General features: G+C 41.6%; 1 protein-coding gene across 2 annotated transcripts in view; it reads right to left on the minus strand.

Moving 5' to 3' along the window:
- The window catches only part of LOC122559554 (protein shisa-like-1), a 160,819-nt gene that overhangs the window by 14,416 nt on the left and 130,229 nt on the right, over positions 1 to 16,174 (minus strand). For both annotated transcript variants that reach the window (XM_043709213.1, XM_043709214.1), the window contains 2 exons: positions 4,065 to 4,275; positions 2,538 to 2,751 (listed from right to left, as the gene is read on the minus strand). In XM_043709213.1, coding sequence (XP_043565148.1) covers positions 2,538 to 2,751; positions 4,065 to 4,131 — 281 coding nt within the window. In that variant the 5' untranslated portion in view covers positions 4,132 to 4,275. The remainder of the gene's footprint in view (positions 1 to 2,537; positions 2,752 to 4,064; positions 4,276 to 16,174) is intronic.

The following is a 16,174-nucleotide window of genomic DNA, read 5'->3' on the forward strand; positions in this document are numbered from 1 at the left end:
CAATGCAGCATTGTATAGACAACTCACAATGTTCTCCAGTAACTTGCGTTTAATTTGCAAATATCTTCTTATACAGCTTCTTTGGTCTTAAAGCAGTATCGTTTCCTACTTTCAATCCACAATGCAAAAAAAAAGAAAGGTGGTCTTTAAGCAGTTCAAACAATTTACAAGCTAGTTTGAGAGAGTGAAAGGAAGGGACCCACACTGGATTTTGGTCCTTCAGCATCCTTGCTGCTTGTCCTGATCTGAAGAGAAAGTAGACGATTACAATAAACAAAAACAATGGGTTGTCAAATAATATTCACTCTCCAACTACCCATGAGGTCATGGCCAGCATATCCCAATTCTAGTCAAGATTAGGGTGGTGCTGGAAAAGCACAGCATCAGGCAGCTTCTGAGGAGCAGAAAAATCGACGTTTCGGGCAAAAGCCCTTCAAGGTTGTTCAAGGAACTATGTATAATGTTTTGTCTCCACCCTATTGAGTACCCATACGCGTATCTATGAATTTACCTACAAATTCCTTCTTTCTATATGTTTATCCAATTCCTTTTTGAAAACTATTTCTAAACCTGCTTCCAGCACTCTTTCAGGAACTATGTTCCAGATCATAAATCCCTGTGTAATAAAGAAGCCTCCTCATCTGCCTTTGTTTTTGTCCTCTACTAATCAGAACCACTCCAAAAAGACTTGCTTTTTCCCTTAGGGTAACTTCAAGTTCTCAGTGCTTCTGATAGAACATCTTCACAGTTCCTCCTTTTGCTGAGCATATGAGTTTTAATCTAACTGAGATATTCACTCATGTCCCTGACTACGTTTGCTGATTACTCACTGGCAATGGGTCGAGAAAGATATGAGAATATTAATATGAACTTTCACGTAACCTGAGTACTTGCCTTACCTCTCAGATTCAAACATCTTGCAAATCAGTTGTGTGCCATCTCTTTAATCAGTGCACTTAGTAAATACATTAAGAAAACACTTGATATCACTGTTCAACCAAACCATTTGAAAGATGTTTCACAGAAATGCCATTTTTTGCTTTTTGAATGCTGAGGACATGTTAAGAGTATAATTGACAACATTCTGCTGCCAGGAACGTATGAGACAAGGAAAACTCAATGCCTGTCAGTCCAATTATGACCATGCACTTCAGTCATGGAGAGGTTATTTCTGATGTCTGATTCCTGGCTAAGTTATGGTTTCCTTGTAGCTACACAGGCCTCAGAGAAGCATGAGGTGAGATTAGGCAAAAGGATGTTAAACTTAAAAACTGCTTTAAAGTTAAGAACTGTCTTGAGGAAAGAAAATCTCATTTGAAAAATCATATATTATTATTACCAAGAGAGGCCCTTAAACACCACTTAAAGTTCAAAATTACTTCAGCTTCATCTCAGTGAGTACACCCGATGCTTTTCAAATTCATATTATTTAGCAAGTGAGCTAGTGAGTAAGTCGATTGTCAGGCCACATAGCATTGCATTTAAAAAGCAAAACCTTCAAAAGAAATTACAGTTTGATATAAAACTCTAAGGTACACTTTTAAAATCCAGATAAGTAATGGATGCCTTTATTATCATCCTGAAAAGTATATTTTATTTGGTAAAATATCATTTATTTTCTCATTTTTGGGTTAAATAAGGAAATAGAAAAGAATAATTCAGATTTGAACCAAATTATCATCACTGGAAAGATCTTTAGAGAGCAGGGAAGACAAAGCAAACTTCACAGTGAACCTTAAGATGAATATATTGAGAATTTTAAATTTCTGAAACAAAACAGATCAGCCAATTTTGTTTTAAATTGGGAGTAAATTGAAGAAAAAATTGGTATCCTATTAAACGTTTCTCTTATTCATTCCACTTGGATGTGTAAAACAGGTTAATTCAATTATTTTGATGTGCACTTAACTGGAAATATTTCCCAATTTGCCAAATTTTGGATCAATATTTTTTGCTAAAGATTGCAGCTCATGCTGAAATATGATTCCCCAGAAACCAGCAGCCATCATCCAACCATCCATTCTTCACATGTGGATGTTAACTAATTCAATACTGAGGCAATTATCACAATGGAGCTGATATACACCTAGTATAACATCACTTTCAAACAAGAGATATCAAATCATGAACGGAAAAGCTGGCTAATGTTTTAGTTATATTACCGGTAAAATGCAGAAGTACCCTTCCTGTTACCAAAGTGATGTCAATACAGATCAGGGATCAAATCTGTTGAATCAATTTTTTTGAGGGATGATATAACAATGGAATCCAAATTTGATTTGCTGTTGCAGGAGAGGTGTTCACAAGATTGCACTTTTTAATAGTGGCCTTTGTTTCTTTCCAAGCCCACGTCAACCTAGGTTCCCACTAACTCATTTTGACTCATTTTGTGGCTGCATTGATTTTCCACAACTATTCCATGTTTTGTACTTAATCTCCTGCATGTAAAAAAAACACATGGTTCCTATCTCTAATATTTCATGCATTTTAATCAGGATCTAATCAAGCTCACTGAATGCAGGAACTACAGTACTTACTTGTGCATGTAGCCCTCTGCCTGTCCCGTCATGTTGAGCTGCATGACTGCCTGAAATTCTGTCTCATTGCAGCAATACTTAAAGGTCGTACTGTTGTGATGACAACACAGCATGTAGCTTTTGCTGTCCGAAAGACGAGGACAATGGAAGCCAAAGTGGTAGCGCCCTTTGACATCTGCGTAAGGCTCACAAACACGGAAATGTGCTGAGGTTACTGTTTAAAGGAAGCAAAAAAACTGAACATCATTAGGTGCCTGTTAAAGTGATACTAAATATTCTGTGGCTATTATTCAACTTGACCTTCCATAACAATTTCCTATAAAACTATTTGCTTATCGAATACTGAGACAATAGTAACTTGTTTATCGTGTTCAGGCCTGTGAGGACTTGCTTGTTGTCACCTACTTACCCACTGACCTATATATTTATTCCTCCTTTCTCTGTCATCTCCAGCAGTATAACATAATCTTACCACCTCCACGTTCCAGAAATTGTTCGCTTAATGATACACTTATTCTTTCTTCCATCAATCACCTCAACACTAGCTGTTCTTCCCTGTCATACTATGGATATTAATATGTGCAACATCTGTTCATTCTTGCACAATTATGTCGGGTCCAAAGCTCTTCCTCAAGGTGAGACAATGATTTAAGTGCACTTCCTCAGATCAGACATTCTCACTGGTCATACTGCTGACTCCACGAACACTAAATGATTTGAGCAATATTATTAATCAGCATTTGGTGCTATCATATGTTGTTAAAACAAAAGTCTGGGGGACAATTTTCAACAGTGTTGCAAGGCACTAACAATGACCAACATGGGGTCTTGAACTTAAATAGTCAATTTAACCTGTATTTAGTGCAAGACAGCTCCTTGATAATGGAAGTGAAACCTATGTTGGGAATGGTCTTCCATCAGCTCATTCTGCGCCTGATTTCTACTTAAAATGCTTACTCGCACATATTAAAGACTTTATGGCATTATGGCTGAGGGAATGTGATAGCACCTTTCCAGTTGCAGTTACAGTGTTTCCATCCTCTGCACCTCCTTTACTTGGACCTCCTGTGATCCTTAGTAACCTTTCCTTCCTCAATGTGGAGCAATGGACAGTCCACCAACTCTCCAGAAATGCAGGCATTAGCTTGTACTCCAGCCCAGGGTACAATGCTCCTCAGGTATTGGATTTTCTAAGCTGGGGCACTTTATTACTTTTTTTTAACAATAGCCTATTAATTTCTATTGTTTTAAAAAATAAATATATCCTTAAAATGCTATTGACCTCAAATGGAGTTAATACCTAAATGTCATAGCCAATTCCCTCCTGTCCAACCCACCCTGTATTCTCAACGATTAAAAATTAGGTTAACCCTTTCTTGGATGGTTATGAAAATTCAAAGATTTTTGTGGATGTTATAATTTATTGCTCTCCTCTCTGTCTCTCTTCCACCTGTCTTTCCATTCGATGACTCACTTCAACCTTTATAAAAATCATCACATGTTCATGAATCATATTAAGCTTCCTACCTGCTGTTGTAAGCAACAGAAAGATGACTGTTGCCACGGTGATGGACTGCAGGCACAAGCTGATCATTTTTCAATTTGCTTTCATGTGACTGTTGCTACAGAGTTATCCCCTTAACAGAGTCTGCCAACATGGCCAGCCATCATTCTTTTTGCTGTTCGTCAAGCATTGTCCAGGGACACGATTACAAAGAGAAAAGTTCCATTTTATGATCTATTGAAGATATCATAATTACACATTGAAACTGAAAATTGGAGTTTATCTCAAGAAATAAAAACATAGCACGATATTGAAAACTCTCAGTGGATCAGGCAGCAGCTGGAGAGAGAGGAATTGCTTGTTTAAGCCTTTGATCGCTTTAACCCATTTGTGGCAGCACTACATATACCAGCTGCTTATTACAGCATGAACTGGAAAAGGTCAATCTGTTTTAGCTATTTCAAACTTTTCAAAATAATGAGCGAATCCATTACATTCATGCAGAAACAAATGTTTTCAGTGGACACTGAACTGCAATTGGACCAAGATTCTTAAATGAGAACTCCTCCAATCTTGAGAATGGATCAGCTTAGGAACTGAATTCACAAAGTGTTGCAGTCTGTTGAAATTCTGATCTTGACGTTAGGCATCACTCAGTCATAGCACATTGCCCCTTAATCAGAAAGTGTGCGGGTGCATGTGTGTTCAGAGATTTGAGCATAAAACATAGCTGGCACATCACTGCAATACTGAGGGAGTGCTGTGTGGAGTAAAGAGTTAACGATACCTTTAATCTAATAATAGCTACCGAGCATGTGTGTAAGGAACTGTGTCAGGCTGACGTAAGATCACATACAACTGGGACCTTTTGTTGTTCATTGACATGGGAGTGGATTTGCCTCTCGCAACAACATAGATGTGATCTTTACTACATGCTAACTATTCGAAAGCCATACTGCGGCATCTCAAATGGACATAAAAGATTCCATTGCAATACTTTGAAGAAGAACAGGGAATCCTGATCAATACTAATCCTTTAACTACATTGTGAAAACAAATTATCGGGTTATTATCTCATTGTTGTTCAGGGGACTTGGCTGCGTGCAAATTTGCCACCGGATTTCCTTCAGTACATCAATGACGTAGTTCAAAATAATTTAACTGTCAGTAACTGCATTAGATGTCATAAATTCAGAGAAGCTGTAATAATAAATGCAAGTCTATTTGCTTTGACATGGAAACTTCTTTAAAGTACACAATGTAAACACTTGCATAGCAAAAAATGATTTTTTATTCATTTGTTCATGAGATGTGGGAATTGCTGGCTGGATTAGCCTTTATTGCCCATCCCAACTTGCCCATGAGAAGATGATGGTGAGTTACCTTCCTGAGTCTGTGCAGTCCTTGGCATGTGGGAGACCCATAGTACCATTAACTAGTGAGTTCCAGGATGTTAAGCCAGCAACAATGAAGAATTGGCAATGTACTTCCAAAGTCAGGATTGTCTGTGACTTGAAGGGAATTTGAATTTGTTTGTGTTCCCATGCATCTGCTTCCCTTGTACCTCTGGATGAGTTCAGATGGTATTGTTGAGAGAGCATTGGTGTGTTACTACAGTACATCTTGTAGGTTGTACATACTGCTGCCAATGTACATCAGTGGTGGACAGAGTGAATATTGAAGGTGGTGGTTAGGCTACTTTGCCCTGGAGAGTGTCAAACTTCTTGAAGGAAGTTGGAGCCACAATCATCCAGGCAAATGGAAAGAATTCGATCACCCTCCTGACTTGTGCCTTGTAAATGGTGGACAGGCACTGGGAGACAGGGGTGAATTACTCGCTACAGGACTCCTAGCCCTTGACCTGCTGTTGTAGCCACAATATTTACATTGTTCGTCCAATTCAGTTTCTGGTCAATGGTAACCCCCAGAATATTGATAATGAGGACATTTAGCAAAGGTAATGTCATTGATGTCAATAGGTAATGCTTAGATTCTGTCTTCATTTTGATGGTTATTTCCTGGCAATTGTGTGGCACAAATGCTATTGTCTACTTGACAGCCCAAGCCTGGATACTGTCCAGTTTTTCTTTTGATATATTTGGATACCAATTGCTTTAGTAATCTGAGAAGTTGTGAATGGTGCTGAACAATGTGCAGTCATCAGCAAACATCCTCACTTCTGACCTTATGATGGCGGGAAGATGGTTGGGTTTAGAATGCTACCATGAGGAACTCTTACAGAGATTGCTTGCAGCTGAGATGATTGACCTTCACTCACCACGACCATCTTCCTTTGTGCCAGTTATGAAATGGATTTTATTGAAACAAATTGAGCTCCTTGCCTGATGGTTATGGTAGAGTGAGCAATATGCCAGACCAGGCTACAGATTGGGTTGTTGATGTTCCAAAGATGTCCTCTTTTACTATCACTTGTAAATAATGACATTCAATATGGCAACTTAATATTCACTTACTTGAATCTTACTACATGGTGGCGATGGTGAGCAGACTCAGGGAAACAGAAGCAATGGAAGTGAAGCTCAGTGCTATAGTTGCAGGCTAAGGTAGGTCAAAGCTGGTCCAGCAATCCAACTACATAGGAATGGGAGGAAAACTGAAAAACTGCCTAGCAGTAGAAAGCTAATAGCATGCTGGCCTTCATAACAAGAGGAATTGAGTATAGAAGCAAAGAGGTCCTTCTGCAGCTGTACAGGGCCCTGGTGAGGCCGCACCTGGAATATTGTGCGCAGTTTTGGTCTCCAAATTTGAGGAAAGACATTCTGGCTATTGAGGGAGTGCAGCGTAGGTTCACAAGGTCAATTCCTGGAATGGCGGGACTATCTTTCGCTGAAAGATTGGAGCGACTGGGGTTGTATATGCTTGAGTTTAGAAGGCTGAGAGGGGATCTGATTGAGACGTATAAGATTATTAAAGGATTGGACACTCTGGAGGCAGGAAGCATGTTTCTGCTGATGGGTGAGTCCCGAACCAGAGGACACAGTTTAAAAATAGGGGGTAGGCCACTTAAAACAGAGTTGAGGAGAAACTTCTTCACTCAGAGAGTGGTGGGTGTATGGAATGCTCTGTCCCTGAAGGCTGTGGAGGCCAAGTCTCTGGATACATTCAAGAAAGAGTTGGATAGAGCTCTTAGGGATAGTGGAACCAAGGGTTATGGGGATAAGGCAGGAACAGGATACTGATTGAGGATGACCAGCCATGATCATAATGAATAGTGGTGCTGGCTCGAAGGGCAGAATGGCCTACTCCTGCACCTACTGTCTATTGCAGAAGGCGAAGGACTTTAAATACATAAACACATAAGAAGATAAGAATTAAGAGAAGGAGGAGGCAATTCAGTTTCTTGAGCGTACACCATTATGTAATACCATCATGGATGATCTCATGTCATCCTCAACTCCACTTTCCTGCCTGCTGTCTGTAACCCTTCAACCCATTATTAATTAAAATCTGTCTATCTCCTCCTTAAATGTACTCAATGTTCCAGCAGCCACCACATTCTTGGGAAGTGAATTCCACAATTTCACGACCCTTGCGAAAAGTAACTCCTCCTCATCTCTGTCTTAAAACTGCTACTCCTTTGTCTAAAATTATGACCTCTCATTCGAACTTGCTCACAAGGGAAAGCATCCATTGTATGTTCACTTTGTCAATCCTCATCAGCATCTTATATACATCTGTTAGGACTGCCTCCAATGTAACTACATTCCCTCCTCAAGTAAGAGGGCCAAAATTGTACACAAGATTCTACATATAATCTCACTTCTGCCTTGTACAAGTGCAGCAACTCTTCACTACTTTTATATTCTATGCTTTTAGCAATAAATATCAACATTTCATTTGCCCTCCTTAATCCCTGCTGTACCTGCATTCTACATTTCTGCAATTTATACATGAGGACACAAAGATCCCGCTGTTGAAAAGCACTCTGAAGTTTCTCTCCATTTAGGTAAGTTTTCTTTTTATTTTTCCAGCCAAAATTGGATAATCTCATTCTTTTCCATGTTAAACTCCATCTACCAAATTTTGGCTAACTTACATAACCTATCCATATTCATTTGTACATTCTTATTTCTTCATTGAACTTATTTTCCCAACCTATTTCAGTATCATTTGCAAATTGTTTACATCAATTTCTGTTTCCAAACCATTAATATAGATTGTAAATAGTTGGGGCCTAAGGACTGAGACCTGTAATACCCCAATAGATATATCTTCTTTGTTAGACAACACTGAATGTTTGCATAAGTTTACAACAGAACAAGAGTGCACAGAATCAAAGACTGTATCGGTTTTCATTTCCAAACATATTGATAATGCTAAAGTGGTATACAATCCCACAGTTGAATAGCCATTTATGTGAGAAGAAATTCAACAATTAGTTACTAAGTTACGCCATGGCCTGTGTCATACACGGTCACGCTGTTCCTTTGTAGTGCTAATAGCAAGGAGGATCTGCCAGATCTGCTGATTGCCCTGCGGCTCTCCTTGGTCCTGGGTACGACACACTATTGGCCACTTACATGTTTGCACGACACTTAATGTGGAGGGCCTTCCCCACAAACGATGGCATTGAATTCTCACCGACTCTCCAGCTGGCAGGCTAAACCCTCATCAGTCAGATTAAATTCCACCCACTGGCTTAGTTGGCACACCAGTACAGTGAGAAAAGTTTTACATGAACTAACTAGGCCTGAGGTTTTTTTGATGAGTAGCAGTTTGTGGATAAATGGGTTCTGCCAGTCCTTACAGTTACTTAAATCAGAGAGCAAGCATTGTTAGCAACTCTAATTATTCCCACGGTGTTGCTATGTTCTTCTCCACATAGACCCTTGACAACACCGATGGTGCAGTCAGCCAATCAGGCAAATGAAAGGAATCAATGTCGGCTGTTTTAAGGTTTTCAGATCGGTACATGATTGAAGAACAAGGTGCCTCAGCTGATAATTGAGTGTACAGTCATTGCAGTGCACTGATGGGCTCTTACTAAACCTTCATAGTAAAACTAATATATCTATTTACCTTCTTGATAATGAGAGTAGAGTCTGGCAGTAATCTTTATTTAGAGGAGCCAGGGTAACCTAAATATATAATGCCTTTCTACCAGTTGATGTTGTCAGTATTATAGACAGTACTGTCACTGAAACTGCATCTCAGCAAGGAAGAAGCAATTTATATTTTTTTAAGAATGCTGAATATAATTAGTGTATAGTCTCTACAATGGCAAATAGATGGCAGTTAGATTTACACCTTTTGTTCAATCTCTGGGTTACTGTAAGCATTCAGAAACTGTTCAGGCTTTTTCTCTTGTGGTTTTGGTGTCAATGGAACTATCTGAATTACAGCTGTAAAAATGGCTGATAGCCATCTATTGGAATATGTTTCACCCCTGGTAATCAGGCTTGATGACAAGTCACTCGTATGTGGGAAGTTGTGTAAGTGAGACAGTGACATTAATGTGCAGTCACTGATTGGGAAAATGGTTAATTTGTTTCATAATTAATATTTTAAATTTGAGTGCATTTTATAAGTTTCTTTCCAACCAAGACAATATGCAAGCATGATAGTTATTCAAATTTTCAACCAAACATCAAGATATCAATCACAGTCATACCATTATTAAAGGATTGGACACTCTGGAGGCAGGAAGCATGTTTCTGTTGATGGGTGAGTCCCAAACCAGAGGACACAGTTTAAAAATAAGGGGTAGGCAGACTGTGAGGATAGGCATAATGTTTTTTAATTATTTTCATCATTTGCGGACAATTTCATCATTTGTGGGCCTGCTAAAAACCAGGCGTGAGCCCTTCAGATCAGGAGACCCACTCAAATATAAGTAATCCAAATATGATCTTCACAAAGTATTAAGACAGCCAAGGACCAATACCGATCCAAACTAGAGACCCAGACAGACACCCGGCAACTATGGCAAGGATTGAATGACATCACAGGTTCTAAAAAGATACAGTGCAAGATAGCAGATGATGTCACATCCCTCCCAGATCGTCTCAACGCCTTCTATGCTTTGAGCAGAATTTCAGCGGAGAGGTAACACCTATTCCGACAAGTCCTGACGAACCTATCCCAACAGCCACTGCATCAGAGGTCAGATCAGTTTTTCTTCTGGTAATTCAAGTAAAGCGATGGGACCAGACGCAGTACCAGGCCGTGCACTCAGAGCATGCGCAGATCAACTGGCAGAGATCTTCTTGGACATTGTCAACATCTCCCAGCAGCAGGCCACTCTCCCTGCCTGTTTCAAGATAGCCATCCCTGTGACTAAGGAGGCTCATGCAACATGTCTCCATGATGACCGCCCAGTGGCTCTAACATCGATGGTCATGAAGTGGTTTGAAAGGCTGGTCATGTCATTAATTAACTCCAGCCTCCCCACTACTCTTGACCCTCTCCAATTTGCGTATCGGACCAACAGATCCACGTCAGATGCCAAATCACTTGCCCTTCACTCCTCCCTAGAACATCTTGACACCAAGAACAGCTACATAAGAATCCTACTCATTGACTACAGTTCAGCCTTCAACATAATTATCCCCTTGAGACTGATTATAAACTTAGTGATCTAGGGATAAACCCTACTCCTAACACACAGGCCACAATCAGTGAAGATTGGGGACAATATTTCATCTTCACTAACACTCAACACTGGAACTCCTAGTGGTGCGTACACAGCCCCCTACTGTACTCACTGTATACCCATGACTGCGTCACCAAATACCAGACTAACGCCATTTATAGGTTTGCTGATGACAACACCATAGTCTGTCGAATCTCAGATGGCAACGAAACAGACTACAGACGGGAGGTGGAAGACCTGGAAAAATGGTGCACTGAGAACAACCGGCTCTCAATGCCGGCAAAACCAAGGAACTCATTATTGACTTTCAGTGGGATGTTTCTGATGCCCCCCTACACATTAACAGCACAGTGGTGGAACGTGGGAGAATGTCAAGCTCCTGGGAATGGCCATCCACAACAAGCTTTGTTGGACTCTTCATGTGGACACATTGGTTACAAAGGCCCAACAATGTCTCTTCTTCCTCAGGCAGTTAAGGAAATTTGGCATGACAGCGAATACCTTGCTAACCCATCACCCATTTTTGGCCTTATGATGGTGGGAAGGTCAATGATGAAGTAGCTGAAGAAGGCTGGGCTTAGGACAGTAGCCTGAGGCACTCTTGGAGCTGAGATGACTGACCTCCAACAACCACAGGTATGTAGAAAGTGAGGACTGCAGATGCTGGAGATCAGAGTCGAGTGTGTTTCTGGAAAAGCACAGCAGGTGAGGTAGCATCCACAGAACAGAAAAATTGATTTTTCGGCTATAAGACCTTCATCAGCGGATAGATGGGAAAGGTGATGGACATGTCAGGAAGGGGGTGCCGCATTGGAGGCTTGGGACTGGGATAATGTGGGGGGAGGGGAAATGAGGAAACCGTTGAAATCCACATTGATCTTGTGTGATAGGAGGGTCCCAAGGCAGAATATAAGTTGTTCTTCCTCCAGGTGTCCGGTGGTAAGGGTTTGGCGACGGAGGAGGCCCAGGACCTGCATGTCCTTGACAGAGTGGGAGGGGGAGTTGAAGTGTTCAGCCATGGGGCGGTGAGGTTGGTTTTTGTGGTGTCCCAGAGATGTTCTCTGAAACGATCTGTAAGTATGCGTCCTGTCTTCCTGATGTAGAGGAGACTACATCATGTGCAACGGATACAGTAGATGACATTGGTGGAGGTACAGATAAATTTCTGTTGGATGTGAAACAATCCTTTGGGTCTTTGATGGAGGTGAGGGGGAAGATGTTTTGCACTTCCTGCAGTGGTAGGGGAAGGCGCTGGGAGTGTGGCGTTGGCAGGTGGCGGGCGGGGGCGGGGCGCGGTATCGACCTGATGAGGGAGTCACAGAGGGAAGGGTCTCTCCGGAATGCTGATAGGGGTGGGAAGGGAAATATCTCTCTGGTGGTGGGGTCCGTTTGTAGGTGGCAGAAGTGGTGGAGGATGATGCGTTGTATGCGGAGGTTGGTGGGTTATATGTCAGGTATGACTCCGACTAGTGGAGAGTTTGCCCCGTGGTATCCATTGATTACTTTTTTGAGGGCTCCTTGATGCCACACTTGGTGAAATGCAGCTTTGATGTCAAGCGCTGTCATGCTTACCTTCGCTCTGGAATACAGCTCTTTCGTCCATGTTTGAACCAAAGTTATAATGAGGTTGGAAGCTGACAACACCTGGTGGAACCTAAACTGGGCAACACTGGGCAGGTTATTGCTGAGCAGGAACTGTTGACAGTACTGTTGATGACATCTTCCGTCACTTTACCGATGATTAAGAGGAGACTGAGAGAAGATGAGAAGATCGGAATCATAGGGAAAATTATCACTCACATTACATCCATATATTATTTTCTTCTGATAATGGGGGCAATGTAGCAGAATGGAGTTAAGAAATGGATTAGCCATGATCGAATGGCCGTGCAGACCCGATAGGCTGAATGGCCTAATTCTGTTTGTATATCTTATGGTCTTACGTCCTAAATGCTGGCCTTTGGGCATCTCACAAATTAATAAAAATGTTTGAAGACTAAACCAAATGCATAACCATCAGCAAAGTGTAGGGAGATGTTATCAAAAGTGCTACCATGTGATATTAAGGAATAATCTGCTTACCAGTGCTCACTTCTGCTAGAGCCACTCAGCTCCAGACCTCAGCATAGCTTTGGTCCAAACAAGGAGCCCTGGAAACACTGCAATCCATGAGAAAAGCAAAATGCTGGAGATCTGAAATTAAAACCAGTAAACGATGGAGAATCTCAGCAGGTTTGGAAATGAAGGAATATTTTCCTTTATGCTCCACCACTACCCATGACTGTGGAGCACTAGGACCTCAGCTATGCCCGACTCACTTCCTGCACTTCTATCCTTGATTCTGCCCCTTTCCTCCTAGAACCATGGTAGGGTTCCTCTTCTCCTTAGTTTCCACACTTTTCCACAGGCCCACCATATGAAAAGAACCATCCTCTGCCATTTTAGCTAACTCCAGTGTGACATCACCACCAAACACATTTTTCCCTCTTCTATTAGCTTTCCAAAGGGATTCCCACCATGACATCCTATTCCATTCCTCTATCATCCCACTACCTTATACTCCTTCCAAGGCGTCTTCCAATACTATTACAAGATGTCCCACACTTATGCTTTCACCACCTCACTGTCCAAGGCACCAAACACTATTTGCAGGTGAATTTAGTTGTACTGCTTTCAATCTAATCGATTGCATTTACTGCCAACAATAAGGTCTCCACACGGGGGAGACCAAACACAGACAGGGGAATCACTTTGAGGAACAGGCATGATATTAAGTTTCCGGTCACTTGTCATTTCAATACACCATCCTGTTCTCATGCTAACATTTCTATCCTAGGCCTAGGATCGTTTCAGAGTTTCAGTGAATCCTATGGACAGTATCTCATTTTAGTGTTTCAACACTTCACTGCCTTCAGAACTCAATATTGAGTTCCACAACTTCAGACCATGAACTCTACCCCGCATTTTGATATCTTTCCTTCTCAGTGTCTTGTTTTCATAGCTATTCTTTCAGCAAAGTTGAACTATATTTCACTACTATGCTATTAACACCTCCTAATAACACCTACATTGAATCTGTATATTTGCTCTTGTCTACATCATCTATCAATTCCTTTGCCTTTAGCTTTTTGAAGCCTTTGACCTCGATTCTCCCTTGATTCTAACCTCTTGCTGATCTTTTTATCTGTTCCACTTGCTCCTTCCTAACTTTCTCAACAATATTAAACCCACCACTTCTCCACCTCTCTTCAGTTCCGAAGATACAGTATATTGGACTCCAGCATGTTCTGTTTTTATGTCATTGGTTTGAAGTCCTAAACGTAGATAAGTTATAGAGGACAAATAGCTACCTAATAAATCTTCAATTCTAGATTTAGATTAGATTAGATTACAGTGTGGAAACAGGCCCTTCGGCCCAACAAGTCCACACCGACCCACCGAAGCGAAACCCACCCACACCCCTACATTTACCCCTTACCTAACACTACGGGCAATTTAGTATGGCCAATTCACCTGACCCTGCACATCTTTGGATGGTGGGAGGAAACCGGAGCACCCGGAGGAAACCCACGCAGACACGGGGAGAACGTGCAAACTCCACACAGTCAGTCGCCTGAGGTGGGAATTGAACCCGGGTCTCTGGCGCTGTGAGGCAGCAGTGCTAACCACTGCGCCACCGTGCCAGCATGGATTGGTACTTGGGACTACGATGTTGTGGCCATCGCTGAAACGTGGATAGAAGAGGGACAGGAATGATTGTTGGAGGTTCCTGGTTACAGATGTTTCAGTAAGATTAGGGAGGGTGGTAAAAAAGGAGGGGGTGTGGCATTGCTAATTAGAAATGGAATAATGGCTGCAGAAAGGCAGTTTGAGGGGGATCTGCCTTTGGAGGTATGACTCGAAAGAGTTGAGAGCTTCGTCCTTTGAGCTCATCAATAGTTTGTTTTCATCTGTGTTTGCTTATGCTTGTCTGATCACAGATCCATGCACATTTTTTGAATACCTAAGCCTGTGGAGGGAGCTAGAGAATCATGGCTTGGTTCCATAGATGGATAGAACATTCTAGAGAAGACGTGGAATCCATTGTAACAGACACATGAATGTGAAACTTCTGCAAAGAAACTTTGGAGTCAACTGAGTCATCTCTGCATGGCTCTCAGACAGATCAGCCAAATGGAAACCTAATGCAATTACAACACATTATCATAACAGAAAGGACTGTGGATGCTGTAAATCAGAAATAAAAGTTGCTGGGAAAAGTTCAGCAGGTCTGGCAGCATCTGTGAAGAGAAATCAAAGTTAACATTTCCAGTCCGGTGATCTTTCCTCAGAACTCTGAGCAAGGGTCACTGGATCCTAAACATTAACTCTGATTTCTCTTCACAGATACTGCCAGACCTACTGAGCTTTTCCAGCAACTTCTGTTTTTGTTCCCAACTGTAACAGCCCTGATTCTCAATGATTTCAATTTTACAAGGCCTCCTTGTTTAGACCATAGCTGTGTAGCACTATCAGTAACCATAGTGAGCACTGTAAACAGGTTATCATTAAGTATCGCATGGTAGAAATGTTGATGACACCTTCCCTCAGTTTGCTGATGACTGAGAGTAGGCCATCAGGGTGGTGGTTGTCCCACCTCTTGTGAACAGGAAAATACAATTATTTGGACAATTTTCCACATTGGCAGTTAGACTTGTCTGGTAGCTGCATTGAAACAGTTTAGTTTGGGATATGGCAACTTCTGAAACAATAGCTGGACAATAGCTGGAGTGTTGTGGGACCCACAACAGGGCACTGGGACTGAAGTGACAGACTCTGGTGTTGTTCCCCAGCCCCTGACCCTGACACAAACGCAGCGACCCCACACCTAACCTATGTGGAGCAGCTTCAGGCCCACCCTGAGCACTAAGGCCATGTTCTCTGGCTCTGTCCTGGCTTGCCTTTGTGTTGCTACGCTAGACACCCCTATCACCGAGGTCAGGGACAGAGCCTCCTCCTCCTGTTTGTCATTATCCGCTGCTGTTCTCAACTGGACATGTCAGGTCTGCTGAGTTTTCAACCTTATTGATTTGCTGTGTTTATTCATGTGATGTTTGCTTTTTAAGATACCTGTGTTGTCATTTCACCATGTTAGCTCCTCAATTAGGTATCCTATGTTGATCCTGGCATGCTTTTCTAGACTAATCTAGAATGAGAAGTAAACTCATCAATCAGCAAGCATTTTCTATGATTACATGCTGATTTGTCTAGTGCAGCCAGAGGTTAGTGAACATTGAATTGCGCATCAAACAAGGTGGACTTGTTTCTCATTATTTTGAGGTGCTGGTGTTGGACTGGGGTGAACAAAGCTAAAATTCACACAACACCAGGTTATAGCCCAACAGGTTTATTTGGAAACACTAGCTTTCTGAGCACTGCTCCGAACTACCTGATGAAGGGGCAGCCCTCCAAAAGCTAGGGCTTCCAAATAAATTTGTTGGACTATAACCTAGTGTTGTGTGATTTTTAACTATGTTTCTC

This window comes from Chiloscyllium plagiosum, chromosome 19 (genome assembly GCF_004010195.1).
Source record: "Chiloscyllium plagiosum isolate BGI_BamShark_2017 chromosome 19, ASM401019v2, whole genome shotgun sequence".
Taxonomy (NCBI): domain Eukaryota; kingdom Metazoa; phylum Chordata; class Chondrichthyes; order Orectolobiformes; family Hemiscylliidae; genus Chiloscyllium; species Chiloscyllium plagiosum.